The sequence below is a fragment of the Python bivittatus genome, unplaced genomic scaffold (genome assembly GCF_059951505.1).
Source record: "Python bivittatus isolate LINGU-HERP-01145 unplaced genomic scaffold, Pbiv_v1 ctg000440_np1212, whole genome shotgun sequence".
Classification (NCBI taxonomy): Eukaryota; Metazoa; Chordata; class Lepidosauria; order Squamata; family Pythonidae; genus Python; species Python bivittatus.
In genome coordinates, this window is record NW_028277063.1 from 5,068,873 (window position 1) to 5,088,216 (window position 19,344).

The 19,344-nt window shown below is 43.2% G+C and overlaps 1 protein-coding gene across 1 annotated transcript; it reads left to right on the forward strand.

Annotated features, from left to right (window-relative positions):
* Positions 1-16,728, forward strand: PTPRH (protein tyrosine phosphatase receptor type H). Its single transcript, XM_088142394.1, has 15 exons — positions 1-34; positions 1,262-1,513; positions 2,387-2,656; positions 3,163-3,438; positions 5,727-5,990; positions 6,179-6,260; positions 6,637-6,684; positions 7,179-7,269; positions 10,290-10,380; positions 11,452-11,528; positions 12,485-12,619; positions 12,809-12,931; positions 13,211-13,371; positions 14,187-14,322; positions 16,202-16,728. Exons 1-15 carry the CDS (start codon positions 1-3, stop codon positions 16,337-16,339), a joined length of 2,178 nt encoding a protein of 725 aa, XP_087998520.1. The 3' UTR covers positions 16,340-16,728.
* The last annotated feature ends 2,616 nt before the right edge of the window (positions 16,729-19,344 follow it).

A 19,344-nucleotide genomic window follows, 5' to 3' on the forward strand; every position in this document is an offset into this window, starting at 1 on the left:
ATGCTGATTGAATGGATAGCACTGATTAAAAGAGGTCAGATGATTTCTTCCCATGCTGCTGGAATTTTTCCCTGTCTCCTCTGTACAGTCATAAATGATATGCATGACACTGTGCATGGAAATTGATAAAAAAAAAAAAAGGTGGCCTCCTTCATTACATGGAGGACCATTCTAAATAAAGTAATATCCTGTAATGATATGGGAATGACCTTGGGAGACAGAAGGAAAAGCTGCAGACTAGGCAACAGCCAGATAAGAGGCAGCTTAGCCCACAGAAGCAACAGGGATGTGGCAAACATCTCAGAAGGGAGAGATGTACTTTCAGATTTGCAAGATTGATGTCAGCCCTGTGAGGTAGTCCAGACAAGAAGCATATCCAGAAGTACTAGCTCTAATTTTACTGTAAGGTTACATTAACAGAATCCTGCAAGTCTGAAAGTACATCTCTCCCCCGTCACCTTTACAGTCCAAGAAACCAGGGAGGGTCTGAGACATTTGCCATGTCCCCATTGCTTCTGTGGACTAAGTTGCTTATCTGACCATTGTCTAGTCTGCAGCTCTTCCTACTGTCTCCCAAGGTCATTCCCACATTCCATTACATGCTGTCAAATCGTATATGGGAATGGATGGATTAATTCCAAGTCTACTAGGCAGACACTACCAAAGGAAGTAAAATAAAAAGTTCTAGCTAGAGTGAAGCCAGTGTAAACATGATAGTGAAGCCTACTAAATTTCTGTCATCCCTGGCCTGTACAATAAATCAATGTTCCAGATTGGGGACCAATGCTGTATTCTAATACCCAGCTTGGTTTTCTGAATGTCCATCCTTAAGTCGGCAGAATGGTGCCACCATGCTCAAGAGCAATGGATGAGGAGACTTAGGGGAAGTCCAAGGTTGGCAAAACAAACAATCCAAACAATTCAAAGTGTTTATTTTTAAACAAGAAATCTAAGTTGGGATGGCTAATAGCATAATAAACCTTGAGCTCTGTGCCATGGAATACTTAGCTGATTGTTCAGGGAAAAGATAAAAGCAGAAGGAATGAGAGGGGAGGGAAGTAGAACAGCTTGCTTGCTTATTTATTTATTATTTCAATTTATATATCCTGGAAATCAGCATGGCTGGCTGCTGTTCTGAACCAGCACATTCCATGTTGCACCCTTTTGTTGTAGTTCCCAGCTGTGATATTGAATGAACAAGGGTTGGCTGAGCTGCTCAGTACAGAAAGCTGTGAGAAATGCCTTGTTCTTTTTGTCTCAGAGCCTTCACTGGTCCTGAACCTCACAACAGAGAATCGCACAGTGGATTCCCTGCAGATTGGATGGAAGCCACCCAGAGACCCTCAAAGACACACCTACACCTATTGGGTCTGCTTGATCAACTGCACCATTGCCAGTGAAAACCAATTTCTTGCAGAAGGACTGGAAGGAGGAACAAAGTACAGAATTGAAGTCAGGGCCATCACCAAGAGCAATGTTTGTGGTGATGCAGTGATCATAGATGCCATCACAGGTAGAATGGATTTAGTGCTGGGGGAGGTGAAGAAGGTGATGGCTTAGTATTCAGAAAATAAGATAAAGGGCCTTGTGGGCTGTCACAGGTAGTCCTCACTAAACAACTGCCCTGTTTAGCGACTGTTCAAAGTTACAACAGCACTGGAAAAGTAATTTTATAACCAGTTCTTGAACTTATGACTGTCGCAGTGTTCTGTGGTCACATGATCACCATTTGCACACTTCCAACAAGCAGAGTCAATGGAGAAGCTGGCAGTAAAATCACAAGTCACAGTCACGTGATGTCTCACTTAATGACCACAGGTGCTTTGCTTAATGACTGTGACGGGAGTGAGGTCATGAGCCCATCATGGGCATGTGATTTCCCACTTAGTGACCACTTCACTTAGAGATGGAGTTGCCAGTCCCATTTGTGGTTGTTGAGGACTACCTGTAGTGGATTTAGCTACCGATTTAATTTCTCATCAGGGCTTTATGTAACAAGAAGATAAATTAATAATGGCCACTGAGTTGATGCTTAAAGCTCTAGGCCAGAAGCAAAATATCAGAGGCAGGCTCTGGTGGATCCTACCCAGATACTGGAACCTTGGTGGTTGCCTTGGCATAAGAGACATCTGTAGCAGCCCTGCTGATTGCAGTAACTCTGTTCCAATTCCTGCCCATGTTCAAAGAACAGGATAGAGATATTCCAGGTCTAGGCTGAGTTATTTTCTCTGTCTTGAATTTGTCTGACGTCAGCTTTAGCCTTTGAGTTTGTCAAAAGGATTTTTAAACCAGGGACTTGGATGAGCCTGAATCTTTTATGAGTCGTAAGGGTATTTGGCTTCCTGCCACTGGGGCACCAGGTTAAAGAACTCTGCTCTTCCCCCAGCTCCCAACAGCCCTGTGAATGTAAGAGTGGAAAGTTACAGCCCTCACAGTCTTTCCATCGCCTGGAATCCTCCAAAAGACCCTAATGCAACTGACTATTTGTATAGAATAAGTTGGTGGAGAGAAAACGGGACTCAAGTGGGCAGCGACTCCATTCCGACCTCCAGTTACACCATCCGCAGGTTGAAGCCAGGAGTTCTGTACCTGGTGCAGGTGAACTCGAATATCAGTGGGATTTTGAGCAAACCTGCTGAGCATCAGACTCTAACAGGTGAGTGCAACTCTGAAGAGGGTTCGGGAACCTCGTTTGTCATCCCAACACTGAGGGGAGCCAGCTTTTTAATCCCCGCTTGGCCACAAATCATTCTGAGACACCTTGGATACTGGCAACTCTCCCAGTTACTGCCCCCCCACCTCCCAGGGTTGTTGTGATGATCAAACACTGTACAAAATAGGCACGATGTCAGTGCAGTAAATGAGTGAATACTGGAGTCTTCCCAGCGTTCCAGTGCAGATTTACTTCTGGTTCCAAGTTCTTCATACCAACAGGCCTTCTCCCACCCGGTGGCTGCCCATTGTGTCAGACTACAACTGCCATCATCCCCAGCCTGTACAGCCAGTGGTTGGGAAGGATGGGAGCGGTCTCATGCATAAAGAAGGCAGGAAACCAAAGGCGGGTTTAAAAGAGAGCTCTGCCTTTTATATTTTATTTTATTTTTTATTTTATTTTATTGCTTTCTTGGGTTGCTCTCCTAACCCTCTGCCTCTCTCTTTCAGCCCCACTGCCCCCGACCGATTTCCGCATCCAGATGATCAATCAAACCGTGGCTCATTTTGCCTGGGTGAACCCAAGCTCGCCATTCAGTGCCATCCAACTGCAGTGGAGTGCGCCAAACGAAGCCAGAGGAAATGAAACATACCCCAATTCTTCGGACCAAGCTGTCCTCCACAATCTCACTCCCAGCACCAATTACACCTTCACTGTCTTCAGCGCAGTTAGGAAGGATTCCCTGTCCAGAGACAGTGTTGCCTTTCAGCAGCACGGGGCCACAAGTACTTAATTTATTTATTTATACTCCACGTTTATGTAGCTGCCCATCTCACAAAGGGACTCTGGGCAGCGTACGACGATTAAAATAAAATAACAAGTGAATAAAAACAGGTATTATAAAAAGATAAAAAGTTACTATTAGAATAAAAACATTATCCCAAAATTAAAAAAAAAATTTAAAAAGCAATTTTAAAATACACAAACCCCACGGAGAGAGCAGAACATCAATTACAGTGGAGCCATCTAAGAATGTCTCCGGTTCCCAAAGACCCCCAGGCCTGATGACACAACCAGGTCTTGAGGGACTTCCTAAACGACAGCAGAGAAGGGGTGAGCCTCACTTCAGGGGGGAGAATGTTCCACAAGGAGGGAGCCACGGCAGAGAAGGCCCACCTCCTGGGACCCACCAAATGCAAGTCCCAGGCTGATGGAACGTGTAGCATGCCTTCTCTGCTGGATCTAATGGGACAGGCTGATGAGATAGGGGAGAGGCGGTCCCTCAGATAACCCGGCCCCATGCCATGAAGGGCTTTAAAGGTCAACACCAGCACCTTGAATTGGACCCGGAAGCATATTGGCAGCCAATGCAGCTCACGAAGCAGAGGTGTAACGTGTGCTCTTCTAGGAGCACACATAACTGCCCGCGCTGCTGCATTCTGCACCAGTTGAAGCTTCCAGATACTCTTCAAGGACAGCCCCATGTAGAGCGCATTACAGTAGTCCAATCTGGAGGTGACCAGGGCATGAGTGACTGTGAGCAGAGCTTCCTGATCCAGGAAAGGGCGCAATTGGCACACAACACAAAGTTGTGCGAAGGCCCTCCTAGCCACAACTGCCACCTGCAGTTAATCCTCAGATTACTGAGAACAGAGGAGCTAGAGAAGGGTAGAAACCGTCCTTTATCAAAGAATAATAGATTCAAGGAGGAAATTGAGGCCAATGTCTGGCCTCAAACCTGGAGCTAAAAAGATAAGAGGACAATAGTGGTTCCCCAAACATAAGCAACTAGATTGCTGATTGAATTCCAACTTAGCACAGTTGTCCTCTGTGGGTGTGCAAGGGACGTAATGCATGCAGGTCTCTCTTCTGTCACTGCGGCTTCTTTGCACCTACTTCCTGAGATCTTTCTTCACTTTGCCTGATAGTAGAGCCAGCCCCACCACCCCTACCCTGCCAGTGAAGTTCAGTAAAGAGCAAGATTTGGGAGAAAAACTAAATGCCAGGAAACTGAACCAGGAACTTTCTGCATGCAAAACATGTGCTCAACCGCTGAGCGATGGCAACCCCTCCCTGAATAGGGGAAGCCCACTGTCCGGGCTGTGTATATCCTGCCATTCTGCATAAACGTAGCCAGATTTTCTGCTGGCTGTTGAATTCAGTATTCTCAGGATGTAACTGGAGGGGGGCAATGGCTTCACCCTTTGCCTGAACTGCCCATTAACCTTAATGCACACTTGATAGGTACCAACCTATAGAAAGCTGCATGTAGAATAGGAAGCAACATTGGGTTAGAAGGGAGAAAAAGATTTGGAGGGCTATCTGGCCTCCCTGCATCCCTATGAATGATTTATTATGTGCCATCAAGTTGTTTTTGACTCCTAGTGACCACATAGATCAGTGTTGTCCAAACTTGGCCACTTTAAGATGAGTGGACTTTAACTCCATGGCTGGCTGGGGAATTCTGGGAGTTGAAGTCCACTCATCTTAAAGTGGCCAGGTTTGGACAACACTGACATAGATAGATTTTCGCCATGACGATCTGTCCCTAACCTGGTCTTTCAGGTCTTCCAATGGTACATCCATCATCACTATAACTGAGCCCATCCACCTTGCTGCTGGTCGTCCTCTTCTTCTCTTTCTTTCTGCCTTTCCCAGCATTATGGCCTTCCCCAGAGAGCTAGGTCTTTGCATATAGCAGGAGAATGGGCAGAGATGTTTAAGGGAAGTGGACACCCAGGAGCAGCCCAAGAACACATGGTTGATATGGTTGATCAAGAGGAGGGCTACCAGATCTTGGCTGGAAACTCCAGATGCCCACCCGTTGGCAGCAGAGACACATTAACTGCCATCTAGTAGTCATATGGACTACTGGATGGCAACCCCAGTGTGGTAGCTCTAATCAAAACAGCAGCTGGTGGGAGCTTGGCTCCTATTTGGCAATTTTCCTAATCTGCCACTCAATGTAGCTGCTTCATTTTGCCTGGTGGGAACAGCCCTGTAGACTAAAGAATGAGCTGGTGGGGTTGTGAGAAGGAGCCTGCCTAACCCTCTTTCTTTCCTGCTTGTACAGAACCAGAACGTGTAACCGATTTGAAATGCCTCCCTTTGCAAGATGGCCGGAGTTTGAAATTATCCTGGACGTGCCCAGCGAGTGCTGTCAGTGCATTTGTAGTCCTCGTGTCAGATCAGGCCTGGAAAAATGAGCCGAATTGCAGTGAATCAGTGGTGATTCAAGAGCTTAAACCTGCCAAAATCTATCAAATTAAAATAAAAACTTTTTGGTACAATCAATATGCAGTCTCGGACACCGTGGAGTGTTCCATCGATATTACAGGTGAGATCTCCAAGAACGTCTCAGTGGATATCTCAATGCAAGTTATATGTTAACCATGCAGTTTGGCCACACTAAATGAAGTAATTGTTTCTGGAGAAGCCCATTCCATCTGGAGGGTACCAGTCATTTCCCACATTTTTGGCTCCAACTGTTTGTCCAAAGATCCTATGTTTTCTTTCTGTGTTCAGTGGCTCTCCTTGGATCCCTCTCTGCGGTGCTGCTTCTGTTGGTCATCCTTTGCTTCCTGCTCTTTTATTTCAGGAGACCAAGGTAAGCATGTTTGAGATTGCAAGCATCCTTTGCACTAGACTTTTGTCCACAGCAAGGACTGGCGGAATATTATGAGAATTGATCCAACATATCTGCAGGGCCCTAGATTAGAGAAAGGCTGCCTTAACGTAGCCTCTGCATGAAGTATCTGCCTGTTGTTATAGATATCAGATGGGTATCTTGGAGGTTTGAGTAATGCACAGGTCACACCACACTGCTAATGAACAGCTCAGTTCTGGAGTTCCTGGAAATGGGTCTTGGCATTGCTAGCTTCAGTTCAGCAGTGTCCTGTTTGGCATTCCCTGTACGGATGAGGATGGGAGCACCAACAGATGCTGCCCAAGTGTCACTTCCAATTTTCCTGCCTTGCTTTCAGAAGGACAGATGCCTCGGAGGAGCAGAAACCAGATGTGGGATTGCCTGGGTGAGAATAAATTTTAAGATTTTAGAAGAGAATCATTATATTATCTTGTTTAAGGCCAAGCAGTGTTGAAGGCAAACACTCCCTAGGATTAGAAGTGGAAGGGAGAGAGAGAGAGATGTACTGTAGACCAGATGTAGAGGAAAGAGGGAATAGCCTTGAAAGACAGGAAGAAGAGCCACTACCAAGGCAATAGTCAGATAAGAGGGGCTTGAGCCTGGGCCAAGAAAAAAAACTTGAGAAAATGTCTCAGACAAGCCCCTTCTTAGTTCACGTGAAGATAAAAGAAGAGAGGGAGAGGGGAAGCACATTCAGACTTGCAAGATTCTGTTACTATAGCTTCACAATAAAAGTAGTATCATCCTACATGTCATTGGTTTCCTAGCCTGGTCTACCTTGAAGGATTCACATCAGAATACTTGGAATAACTTCCCCTGACCTGCATGCACCCTTTGGTATTGAAATGACCCAATTTCTCTATTTTTTAACTTCTACAGAGTCCTTGGTGCAATGCCGGTGTCAGCTTTCCCACGTTACTACTATGAGCAGCTGTCAGATAGTGCCTTTGGCTTTGCCATGGAATACCAGGTATGAAGTTGGGGGCACGGTTCATAGTTCAGTAGAGAAACACATGATTTACATAGAGAAGAATCCATCATCAAATCCCCTTTCTCTAGGCAGAGCTCAAAAACATCTCTGCCCGCAGCTCCCAAAAAGCCAGTATACCCAACACTGACAGTCAGAGGCTAATGGGCTGTTGGTTTGTCCCAAGACAAAGCATTCTGGGAAACAAGGATTTTGCCCCACTGAGCCTTCTCCTTGTACTATGGGTAATCTTTATGAATGTCCACAGGAGTTTCAATGGATTAGGCATTCCTTTTGGCCAAATATTTTTGGAGAAAATGGGAAACCATCCAACAGATTTCCACAATGAATGCTGCTGTCCATGTTTCCTAATGCATATAAATGGATGCAAGATAAGAAATTGATTCAGTTCCTGTTGCTAGCTGCCGAGTTTGTTATTGCAAAACATCAGAAAAATAAAGTGCACTGACATTGAATCAGTGATGTTTACCTTTAGAGATTTTTTTCCCCTGCCATTTGCTCTTTTTCTTTTTAACTTTGTGTATTTTACTTCTTGCCCTGACATTTTGCATATTCTATAAGGAAAGAAAAAGAGAATGTCATGTCATGGTGATAGTTCTCCCTTCAGTGAAAATGTTGCCCGAAGGGTGGTCCCTCCTTTTTCCATCTCAGATTATCATTGTTTTATTCTGCATGAATGTGCAAGATCTCTGTATCAAGAGGATTGTATGTTCCAGTATATTCTGCATGGGTTAGACTCCACTTTGCATATTGTGCCCAGTTCTGGGCTCCACGCTTTAAGAAGGAATCACAGAAACTGGAACAGGGCCTCTGACAACTTTCTTCAAATACCCACAATGATGTCCTACAGAAGAAGGTCAAAGCTTGTCCTTCATTGTTCCATACGTCAGGTCACGGAATAATAGATTTAGTTTTCTATGTTTCCCCTTAAGGCAATGGCAAAAAAATTGCTGACTGGCACACTATTAACCTGGCATTCCCCAAGAGGATAAGGTCTGCAACTCCTAGAATTCCCAAGAAGAATGACTATGGATTTTGGGAATCTCTAGTCCTGAGAAATGCTAAGAGGGGCCAAGATGAGAAGAGCTAGCACAATATGATCTAGTATATGACATAGAAGTTTTGTCTTATATTTTCCCTGTTGGGAGCATTCCTTGATTAGACATGGAATCTGTTTTCCTTGGAGGGAGGGGTGGCTTACAGATATTTCTTGTTTGCCTTCACATCTTTGTGAAATATCTATAAATACATTGTTCCAAACAGCACAAACATCAGTTATGCATATAGAGTAGGCAAATCAAGTGTTAGCACCTGAGCTGTTGATACTTCTTAAATTAACTTGCAACCACCACACTCCACTGTTCTTAGAAATTATTGTGATTTTCAACTTTATTTCTGCAAAGCTTGAATTTCCAGTTGGTTCAATTGGATATGAGGCATGCTTTGCAGAAATGAACAAGTAAACACCAATTTTCATAGTAAGCTTTAAACTTATTGATCCTTTCTCACTTGATACCTTATTAAATATGCGTGTTAAAAATGAGTATCCCACATTTCAAATACCTCATATAATATTCAGCTTTTTATATTAATGTATCCTCAGTTTTCTTCCATTTGTTAGCCATCTCTTTTCTTGCTGATGTATAAGAGTTAGTTTCCAAACCGATAAAGACTCAGGAGTTTGTAATATAAGCAACCCATTGTAAATGTCCCCATTATCAGCAATTCCAATTGCTGGAATTTTGGTAACCCCATCCTATTCAACTCAATAAATCTTGCTAAAGAGAACTCTGTGAGAATTATGTTTGGAAAGGAATCATTTTTCATTTTTTGACAGCTGTTAAAAATTCTGACATAATAGCTGATTTTTTAAAAAAAATTGGCTCTAGGAAACTTCAGAGAGGCACATTTTAAATAAACAAACACTAAGCAACAGATTTTCTCACCCACCCAGGAGAAAATGCCCATTTGCCATCTCACTGTAAAGACTATAACTATACATTTTCCCCAGCACCCTTCAAATTTAAGGACTTCCACAATTCTCAGCAATGGCTATGTTTACTGGGATTTCTGGCAGTTTAGGCCCACTCATCTTGTGGGTGCCATGGGGAAGATGTGGCAACAGCATCACAGCTCAGCGGTCCTCAGAATCCACAGTATTGTGTTGAATTCTTGTATAACCTTTTCCCCATATCTGCTGAAATGCATGGTTTATCTGGAGCTTGAAAGCCACCAGGCAAAACTTTGCTTGGTATGAATGATGGATTCCCAGATGTTAATTAAGAGTACCAGTCTAGCTTCACTAAACAGGTTATAAGATCCATAAGGCCCTTTTGGGGTGGGGCACTGGGGGGGATGGAAACAATGGAATTGGGAAGAGAATTGAAACAATGGAAACAAGAGGAATGGAATTGTCCAGTTCCACACCTGAAGTGGGTCCAATCAAAGCATGGTTCAGAATTTCATTCAAGGAAATCAAGTTTCAGTATTTTGTGTTTCTCCACCAACTCTCATGTATGGAATCATTGACTTCAGCGGACAAAAAACATGGAGAAGACAACTACTTTGACATAGGATGTGAAGAAAAGGAGCTGCTGTGGATGGTTTAAAAAAAAACTCTTTTGCCCTTGGAACTCTTGGATTTTTAATAAATCTCTGCATCTTCAACAATTGGTGTGAGTGTCAATCCCAAGACATGATGGCTGAGGATGATGAGATTTGTAGCCTAACACAACCGCAGAGCGACTGGTAGGGGAGATGTCTATCCTCATCCTGTTGGCATAAAGTCTCAATGGACTTGGTGGGACTTATTCAAAGCACGCACGTTGGAAAAAAGTTGGGGAGAATAAATAGCAAAGGCATGGAAAGGAAGATGATTTCCAACATTGTAACACTCTTGCTCGACAGCTCGTTTTCCCAATTTGCTTTTTGTTTTATTTTTTAAGCACTCCATGCCCTGCTTAAATGAGTCAATGTTTCTTCTTGCCTTACCTACATAATAGCAACTACAGGACACAGGGAGAGATCAGCTCCAGAGTGTAGCCCAGCGGCATGAAAATCAAGCTAAGAATCGCTATAGCAACGTTCTGCCATGTAAGTTCCATTCCTTTACCTCACGACCCTTTTTATTATTTTATTCTTTCCAACCCATCGGAATGAACCCATTGGAAGTGGCTCTATCTGTCCATCTGCAGGAAAATGAACAGAATAAGACCCAATCTGGGCTGAAGGATGAAGTCAGCAAAAGTAGGATTGAGTTTAAAAATGGGCTAGAGGAGGCCAAGGGCTGGGGGGAGGGCGGGGGGGGGGAATGCCCTCAAAGCATTGCTGTGGGAGATACAGTGGGCAACATCTTGAACTGTGAATTGTGAGCTGCTCAGAGTAATTTGAAGTCAGGTGGCATCAAATCGAATGAATGAATGAATGAATGAATGAATGAATGAATGAATGAATGAATGAATGAATGGTTCCATTCTAAGCCCTCCTCCCTCCTGTTCAGAGGACCCAGAATGGGACGTATGCAATCTGCCCTGTGCTTCCCTGTGCACTGATATACTACACAAATACACAAACACACACATACAACATGGGGAGAAGGCAGAAACACAACATACTCCAGAGGCAAAAGGATCAAAAAGTCAAGATGGTGGCTGTGTGATCAAAGCCATTCCCACCGTCCTGATAGTTTTGACCCCCTTCCCCCATCCTGTAGACATCTCTGACACATACACACATAGATGGCATGTTGTTTTATTACACATAAGAAAATACAGGTGCCTCTTACAGCCAGTGGTGGTAAAGGAATTGGAAAGAATTCCAAAAGCTGTGTTTGGCAAGCTTTCCCTGTCTTTTCTTTCTTGAAATTCACCCCTATTATACTTAATCTAAAAAAGCCTGCTTGAATTTTGAACATCTCACTGTGGACATCTGATTCAGGTCTAATTGTTTTTGGTGCAACTCAGCAGTCACCATTCCACAGAGGCGATTTTAATGCTCTACATTAGTGCTTGAGAGTCATTGATCCTTATCTAGAATTCTAGGCCAGTGTAATATAATGGAGACAGTGCTGGATTTCAACCAGGAAGATTGAGATCTGATGTGTTTCTTATCTTCCATGCTATTCATTTGCTCTCCCAAGTGCCATTTTTGGTTCCTTCTCTACAGATGACAACGCACGAGTCCAACTCACCCTCAAGCAAGAAGATCCCAACTCAGATTACATCAATGCCAGCTACATGCCTGTATGTCTTCACTATTGCCTTTTTGGGATGAGATGTTAATGTTGGCTAAGTGTGCTGAAGAAGTAGATTGAAGCCAGCTTGGAGTCCTGAGTTACTCCTGCTGGAACACATTCAAAGCACTCAAAATCAACCCTAAATGCAAAGATGCACAATGTAGAACCCTGGTATTGGATGTTATACCCAGAAGCCTTTCGTAGTTGCTAGTAATTGCCATTTTTAGTGTGACAGAAAGGGAAAATATTAGATACATGGACCATAATCACATTAACTATAATTGATCATATAATGCTGATGATAACAAATGTAGATGTCCTGGATCCAGTTATTTCTTGATGCACCTATCTTTTGGAGTGCAGCCTGGCTGCCCAAGGACCAAGTATGGTCCTCCGCCTGAAAATAGATGCCTCTCCCCACTTTTGTGCACTCCTCCATCATTGATGCCGCTAACTGGATTTGTTATTTCAGTTTGATGCAATATATGCTTGGCCTTGGATTTGTAATGTAATTCGGGCTCTATTTTTTTCCCCCAAACCTTTCATCTTCACTTAACAAAGACCACTTTGCCCATCTTACTGCAGGGCAGTAATTGTAAATGAGCACCTCACACTGAACTGCTTGCTTTTAGACAGGCAAGCTTCTGTAGATGGCCGTCTCTAAATTGTGTTCTACTCTTTGGGATCTATTAGTCTGGAAGCCTATGTACTCTTAATTACTTAATGGGAAGTAATGAGATTTCAATCCAAGTGCAGGACCATAAGGAGGCATCACTGTGCCTTTCTAAAACAGTTGTGCAGTTGACATCTCCTGATTCTCGGGCGCTGCTTTGTTTTGTACAAGGTGACCTTGAGCATAATACACAACAGTTTCAGAAAGGCTAAAAATAATTTTAAAAATGAACAAACATTTTTGCAAATATGTACATATATATTTATATAACACATCTCTCTCTCCCCAAGGGTTACAGGAAGGAAAAGGAGTTCATCGCAGCCCAAGGTCCATTGCTTGCCACACTCTATGACTTCTGGCGCATGATATGGGAGCAGCACATCACAACCATAGTCATGCTCACCAACTGCATTGAGAATGGACGGGTGAGAATGGTCCTTTGTTTCAGCATCAAGGATGCCCTTGAACAGCAGGTGCTGTAATGCTGGGTTTTAAAGGGTTTTGACTTGTTATTGCACAATCAAAACTTGAGAGACATCTAATAACTGTACCACTTGATCCCAGCGCTACAAATTCTATTAAATGTCCTGTATTCCAAATTTTCTGTTGGCCAGGTGAAATGTGAACGCTACTGGCCCTTGGACTACACACCCTGCACCTATGATGATATTACTGTATCTGTTATCACAGAAACCATTTTCCCTGATTGGACCATCCGGGACTTTAGTATCAAGCGGGTGAGCAATTGAGAATTGAGGTTACCTTCTCCTTCTGAGCTTAAAATACAATAACAGCTGCTACATGGATCAATCACTTTTAAAGTGACTTCCACATAGCCATCACAAGGAAAAATGCATCATTCCCTTTAATAGCAAGTACACTCTAAGGGACTCAAAAAGGGATACAGGGGAAAAGAAGGGGAAGTAGGCATGGTATCCCCAAGTACAGACCAAATTATATGCCCCCAAATTTGTGTCTTGGTGTTGGGAATATCTGAATTATGTGTTTCTCAACAGATGAGCATGTCTGAAGTCCGTCGTGCTAGACATTATCACTACACATCATGGCCAGATCATGGAGTGCCCCAAACCACAGACACCATTCTTCATTTTCGAGATCTTGTCAGGGAGCACTTAGATAAAATGAAGGATAATGGGCCAGTTCTGGTTCACTGCAGGTACATCAAATGGGAATGGAAAGGCCTGGGACAAGAAAGAATCAAGGGGAGATGGGACACTCACTACTGAGATCTTCAATGGGTCTGCTCGGAGTGTCCCCACCTTCTGAACCAGCTGGCAATGTTGAGCAGGATCTTCTCAACTGAAGCACTTCTTGTCTTTAATCTCCCTTCCCCTTCCAATAAATTCACCCAGGCATGGGCGAATATCAAGTATTCCCAAGTACAGAACAAATTATATGCCCCCAAATTTGTGTCTTGGTGTTGGGAATATCTGAATTATGTGTTTCTCAACAGATGAGCATGTCTGAAGTCCGTCGTGCTAGACATTATCACTACACATCATGGCCAGATCATGCAGTGCCCCAAACCACAGACACCAAGGAGGTCATGGGTCATGCTGGCTGGAGATGATAGGTGTTGAAGTTCAAGACATCTAGAGGGCCCCAGGCTGAATAATAATCAGGCATATCTCCCATGGTGACAGCCCCATTAGGTAGACCAGGTTAGAAAATCAGTTCCACAGAAAACTAGAGCTATACTTTATTGAGGTAGGCTCTAATAACAGAATCTTGCAAGCCTGACTGTGCTTTACTTTGCTTCCTTCTTATACTCCAGTGAATCAGGGAGAAGCCAGCCTGGGTCCCTTTCAAATACTATCCTGCTTCTCAGGATTATTTCAGCCCTCCTTGCTTATGTAGCAGTTCTTGCATGCTTCTGTAGCAGTTCTTGCATGCTTAGTCTCCACACCCAGCTAGGACACAGGTGGTTGTCCGTGTCTGACTGCCTCTTCTTTCATTCTTCCACCTCTCCAGTGCTGGTGTGGGCCGGACAGGGACATTTATTTCTCTAGACTCACTACTGTGCCAAGCCCAGGACCAGGGAGAGATTGGTGTCTTTTCATTTGTGGAGAAGCTGAGAATGAACCGTCCACTCATGATCCAGAATGAGGTGAGAGAATGAAAAACAGTTCTATGTAGAAGCAGGTCTGATCCACAGGCAAGAATCTCCTCTTAAAACTTTAGAGAATCTGCCAGGCGGGGTACATGGGGGTATGTGCTCCAAAGCCCATTTTAAGAGCTCTCCTGGATCTGATCAATATCTCTTCTCATGTTGTACAACTGGCAGGTATCTCTGAGATCCAATAAGAAGGATTTAAGAGCAATAGCCCTGTCTGGCAGTTGCTCCCCAACAAAAGACACTGGAACCTCCTCCAACCTGGATGCCCTTCTGATGTGAAATTTGACTCCCCAGAATTCCTTTAGCCAGCATTGCCCTTGCTAAGAATTCTGGGAGATGAAGTACATGCATTTTGGAGAATACTTAGTTCTGAAGGTGCCACTTGTTGGGTTAAGGATACTCTTAATTGACTGACTCAGCTGGCACTTACTTTGCAGTTATTTCAACACCAAGTAAGGGCATTTTTATAATCTCCTACCTTTCAAGCAATGTTGCCTGGGCTTGGTTTGCTGTATTTTTGTGTTGCTCCTACTTTTGTCAGCATGCACACGTGCGTGCACACACACATATACAGATTACGTTTTGCTTGCTGTTAGAATTGCAGCCTTCTTTAAGTCTAGTCCCCAGATGTGTTTGACTACAATTTTCATCCTCCCCAGGCAGCACTGCCATAGTGTCCATATGTGAAGGGATCAGACTCAGAACATCTGTCATAAAAGTCATAGTCTCTAATTCTCTAGAGACAACAGGAATGCAGTTATTAAGAGACTTGCACCATAGGACACACTGGCTGGGCTCACTCATGAGTTATGGTTTCCTTCTCTCTGGTTTGTTGAATAAGCTGTAATTGGCTAATTCCACATATTATATGGATCCATAAACTCTGCTTTACAAGCAACTGTAGTTGGGTGCACATAATATGCTAAGTCAAAGCCGAACAACTAAACTTCAGCATGAGGTGCTCTGTAAAGTTCTCTACCCCTACTTTTAAGGTCCTCTAAATGAGCAGCTAATGCAGCAGTGACTGATGATCCTTCAGGTAGAGCTCAACTGCTGATGACATCCTGAACACATCCATTTAGTTTTCTTAGCAACAGTACAGAAGTGATCAGCTATTGTCTTCTTCCATGAGGTGTTTTTGGATCCCCCATCAAGCCCACAGTCCTGGGACTTCCTGGTCATCTCCTATCTAAATATTAACCAGGACCAACCCTGTTTAGCTTCTAAGCCAGTCAGTTGGTGCTTCCACCTGCTGTGACAAGATAAAGTTGGAGTTGAGCTCTATTCCTGGTGATTACATCAATACATCTATTTAGTTTTCTTGGCAACAGTAAGGAAACAGTTTGCCACTGTCTTCTTGCAGTATTAATTTTTCAACCTTCATAGACTAGCCTACTGCCCTGAAATTCCCTGTTGATTTCCCACTGCCTTCTTCCAATTGTTTTTGTTCTGACCTCCAAGACTAAGCTACACCATTTTCCTGGTGATCTTCCAGGAGCAATTACTACTTCCAGGTCTGATCTTGCTTAGCTTTTTGAAATCAGGCAAAGTCAGCTAGGCACTGCCACCAAGCTGGGCAGATGGGTTTATGCTTTGGCAGGAATTGTGGTACATTTGACTCAACTCTGAGTTTCCCATTTAAGTACATCGCCAACTGAGCTTGCTACGTGCATAGCTATACAAACAGCCACACTTTCCAATGCAATTTCTGCATCATCGTTTTTTTCAACAAATTGACCCACCCCCAGTGCTGAATCAGCCAGTATGAACCCTGACCCCTGCTGATTTTTCAGTGTGACAAATCAAATAAAGTGTTTATGCCCATGTCAGCTGTCAATTCCCCCACCTGCTCCTGTCTCCATTTCCACAGGATCAGTATGTCTTCCTGCACCAATGCCTCCTGGATGGAATCCAGCCTCCTCCAAAGAATGACAGTGTGATCATGGAACATTCTGCAGTGTACGAAAACATCTTGACTGTGCAAGGCTATGAAGTCTCCCGGGTGTGAGAGGCTTGGCTTTCACCCAGGCAAGAAGATGTCCACCTCTTATAGGTTTCAAAATAATTGCCCCCCCCCCAAAAAAAGATTGAGGCATTTTCCCCTTGAATTTAACTTTAACTTCCATGTTTTAAATGGAGTAAATTTTCCAAAGTAAAAATCCAAGACTGTACAGGATTTACAGTATACACGCCTAAAGTCACTGTTCTGCAAATTGTCAATTTTGTCTAATTCTTACTGTTCCAGCTCACATTGAGACTTTCCACCACTGCTATTTAATGTTGTCATTTTCAAAGGAGAAATCCGGAGATGAAATCCAAAGATATTGGCTCATCATTTGAAACATCATTCATGGTTCCTTTAACCAAGGTTTGTCAAATAAAGCACAGTTGAGTGTGGTCAGCAAAGGTTTAAAGCCATCAACCATGTTTTTGAAACTACAAGGACGAGAATCACACAATGCAGAAGTATAAACTATAACCCATGATTCTGAAAACACAATACTTGGGTTTACACAAAATTCTAAATCAAACCAATCAAACTACACTGTGGCTTAGTAGAAAGTAAGCACGAGTTTACCTCAAAAGTAGGTGGGCTTCTGAGTAAGCATTCATAGCAGTTAACTGATCATGTGCATTTTGAACAATTAATTTTATCTACATAAAATTATACATGAGTGCTTCTGGGACTAAAATTAGATAACTAGATAGAAGTCTTTTCTTAGAAAAAGCCTGAATATGATAAAGTTGGGTACTGCTTATTTTAAAGCAAACCCTGTTACCTACAGTATTTGTAAATTATTTTCTCTGACATGATGAACTATTGAAATAAGAAACTTCTCAGTGATTCAGAGCCTCCCTTTTAGCCTCATGAAATAGTTTCATAAATTAATTAAGTAAACATGACCGCCTTTAAAAAATTGTTGGCATACATGCTGATTAAGGCAAAGCCAAGATTCAAAATTTAATCAAACACATTAAGTAACCTTTGAATCATGAGAACTGAAGTATGAATATCTTACTTTACCAGGTTGCACACAAAAACATGTTTTTCCTGTTATCAATGAACCCAAATTGTTGATGTACAAAACAGTTTGTCTGCTACTTTCCCCCCAACAATCCTATTCTCCCACACTACTGAACTGGGAATGGCGGGTAGGGGGGGAAGCTGGGGATTCCTTGAGGCACAATACCAGAGCCCTTCCCAATTATACTCTGTGAAAGCTGGGCACTAAAAAAAAATTAAGACTGAAGCAGAGCATGGCTGAATTATTTGGTTGCTGAGGCAACCTGAGTGTCAGCTCCAAAATGTTGCCATGGAGCTGTCAGATTTTATATATATACATATACATATACATACACACACACCCCTTCTTTCCACCAGGTCACAGCTCTTTGTGAGTTTAAATCTGTCTTTTAGATCTGCCAAGGAGGTAGAGATAATACAGGTCAAGCCTACTAATGGCTTTGAATACAATGGCACTCACAGAATGGTAGGGAACCCTGGGTGAGAGGTGCTCTTGAGGAACCACACCAACACATACTCAAGCTGCTCCCCCGGGTCTTTCCCTCTTGGCATCTTTTTCTTATATGTTGGAGAAATTTGGGTGTACATCCTCTAAAGAGAATGCCTGCTGGAAGGAAAAAGGAGGAGGAGGAGAAGACCTTTCTCCGGGAAGGCTGAATTTGGAATTCCTCCTGGCTATAGGTCCCTAAATGTGCCCCAAGTAAACTCATTCTAGTGGTTACACTGTGGGTGGATTCTTGAACACAGTTTGGTGGGATGAAGTCCAAGATGCTCTTTTTGGGGGGAGAAAGCTACTGAGGACTGGCAATTGAAAGGAGGGAAAACTGCAAGTAAGAATGGAGGGACAGGAAGGAAACAGAATTGAATTAGATCCCAATGTGGAGAAATCAAAGAGGGATGAACATCCTTGTGTTTGGTGCTGGGATCCAGGACTCAGATTTGCTAAATAAATAAGAAAGTAGACGGCTACTTTGGAAGCTAGCCCTAACCTTTGGATTCTTTGGGAGAACAGTGAAATTCATCTTTCAGGATGCCAGGTTCTCATCCTTATAAAGGAGGAACAGAGAACTGTCAGATGATACTGGACTTCAATTTTTATCAGCCCTAACCAAAATGACCAACGGGTGGAGATTATTGAATGGAGGTGGGAGATAAGCAAATGTTATCCTTTCTCTGCTACAGATGCTTATCCCATACATGTATATGTAAACTGCCTCTTTAAAATGTGTTTAGTTGTTTTAGATCTTGCCTCCTCTGCTGTCAAGAGTATTTACCTGCCTTTTTAGCACTATCTGCATCTGCTTTGGCCTGCGGTCCTCCAGGGAGGGTGATAGCTGAAATTCCCCTCTTTGGGAAATCTTACTCCAATGAGGGAAGGAGTGGATGAGGAGTCCAAGTTCCCTTGCACTCTTGCACTTTAAATGCGTGGAGGGTAGAGTCAAGTTTCTCATGCATTTTCCTTCTGGGTTTTTAAAAGGAAAAGCAGTTAGTAGTTTACTAGAAGGATGGATCTGTGTGTGTTCTGTTGACAAAGCTAAATGCAAAAAAACCCACCCAACTAATTTTATTATGCAGTGAGCCATAAACATTTGTTGCAGGAGTTGCTTGCTCCACAGGAGGGCAGTAATGCCTCTTTCTGTCTCTGTCTCTCTCACACATACGTGCATACACCCGTCTTTAGGTTTCCCACATTCTGTCTATAAAACTCTTTGTTCCATCTTCCTCTCTCCAGCACAAGCACATTAGCGAGAGGAAACATCATTCTTCCTCATAAGGGACTATTCCCTCCCAGGTCAAAGATAGGCTTTTCTCGTTAGTGTTCTGCCTCTTTCACAGAAAGATCCACACTTCCTTTTTTTGTACAGGTGTGAGACACATACCTCTCCACTTTACTAGCACATGACCCATTCTATTATGACAGCACACACATACACACTTGAGATAAGCCTTCCCCCCATTCTACAACACAACCTTATTTCAATTGTTCA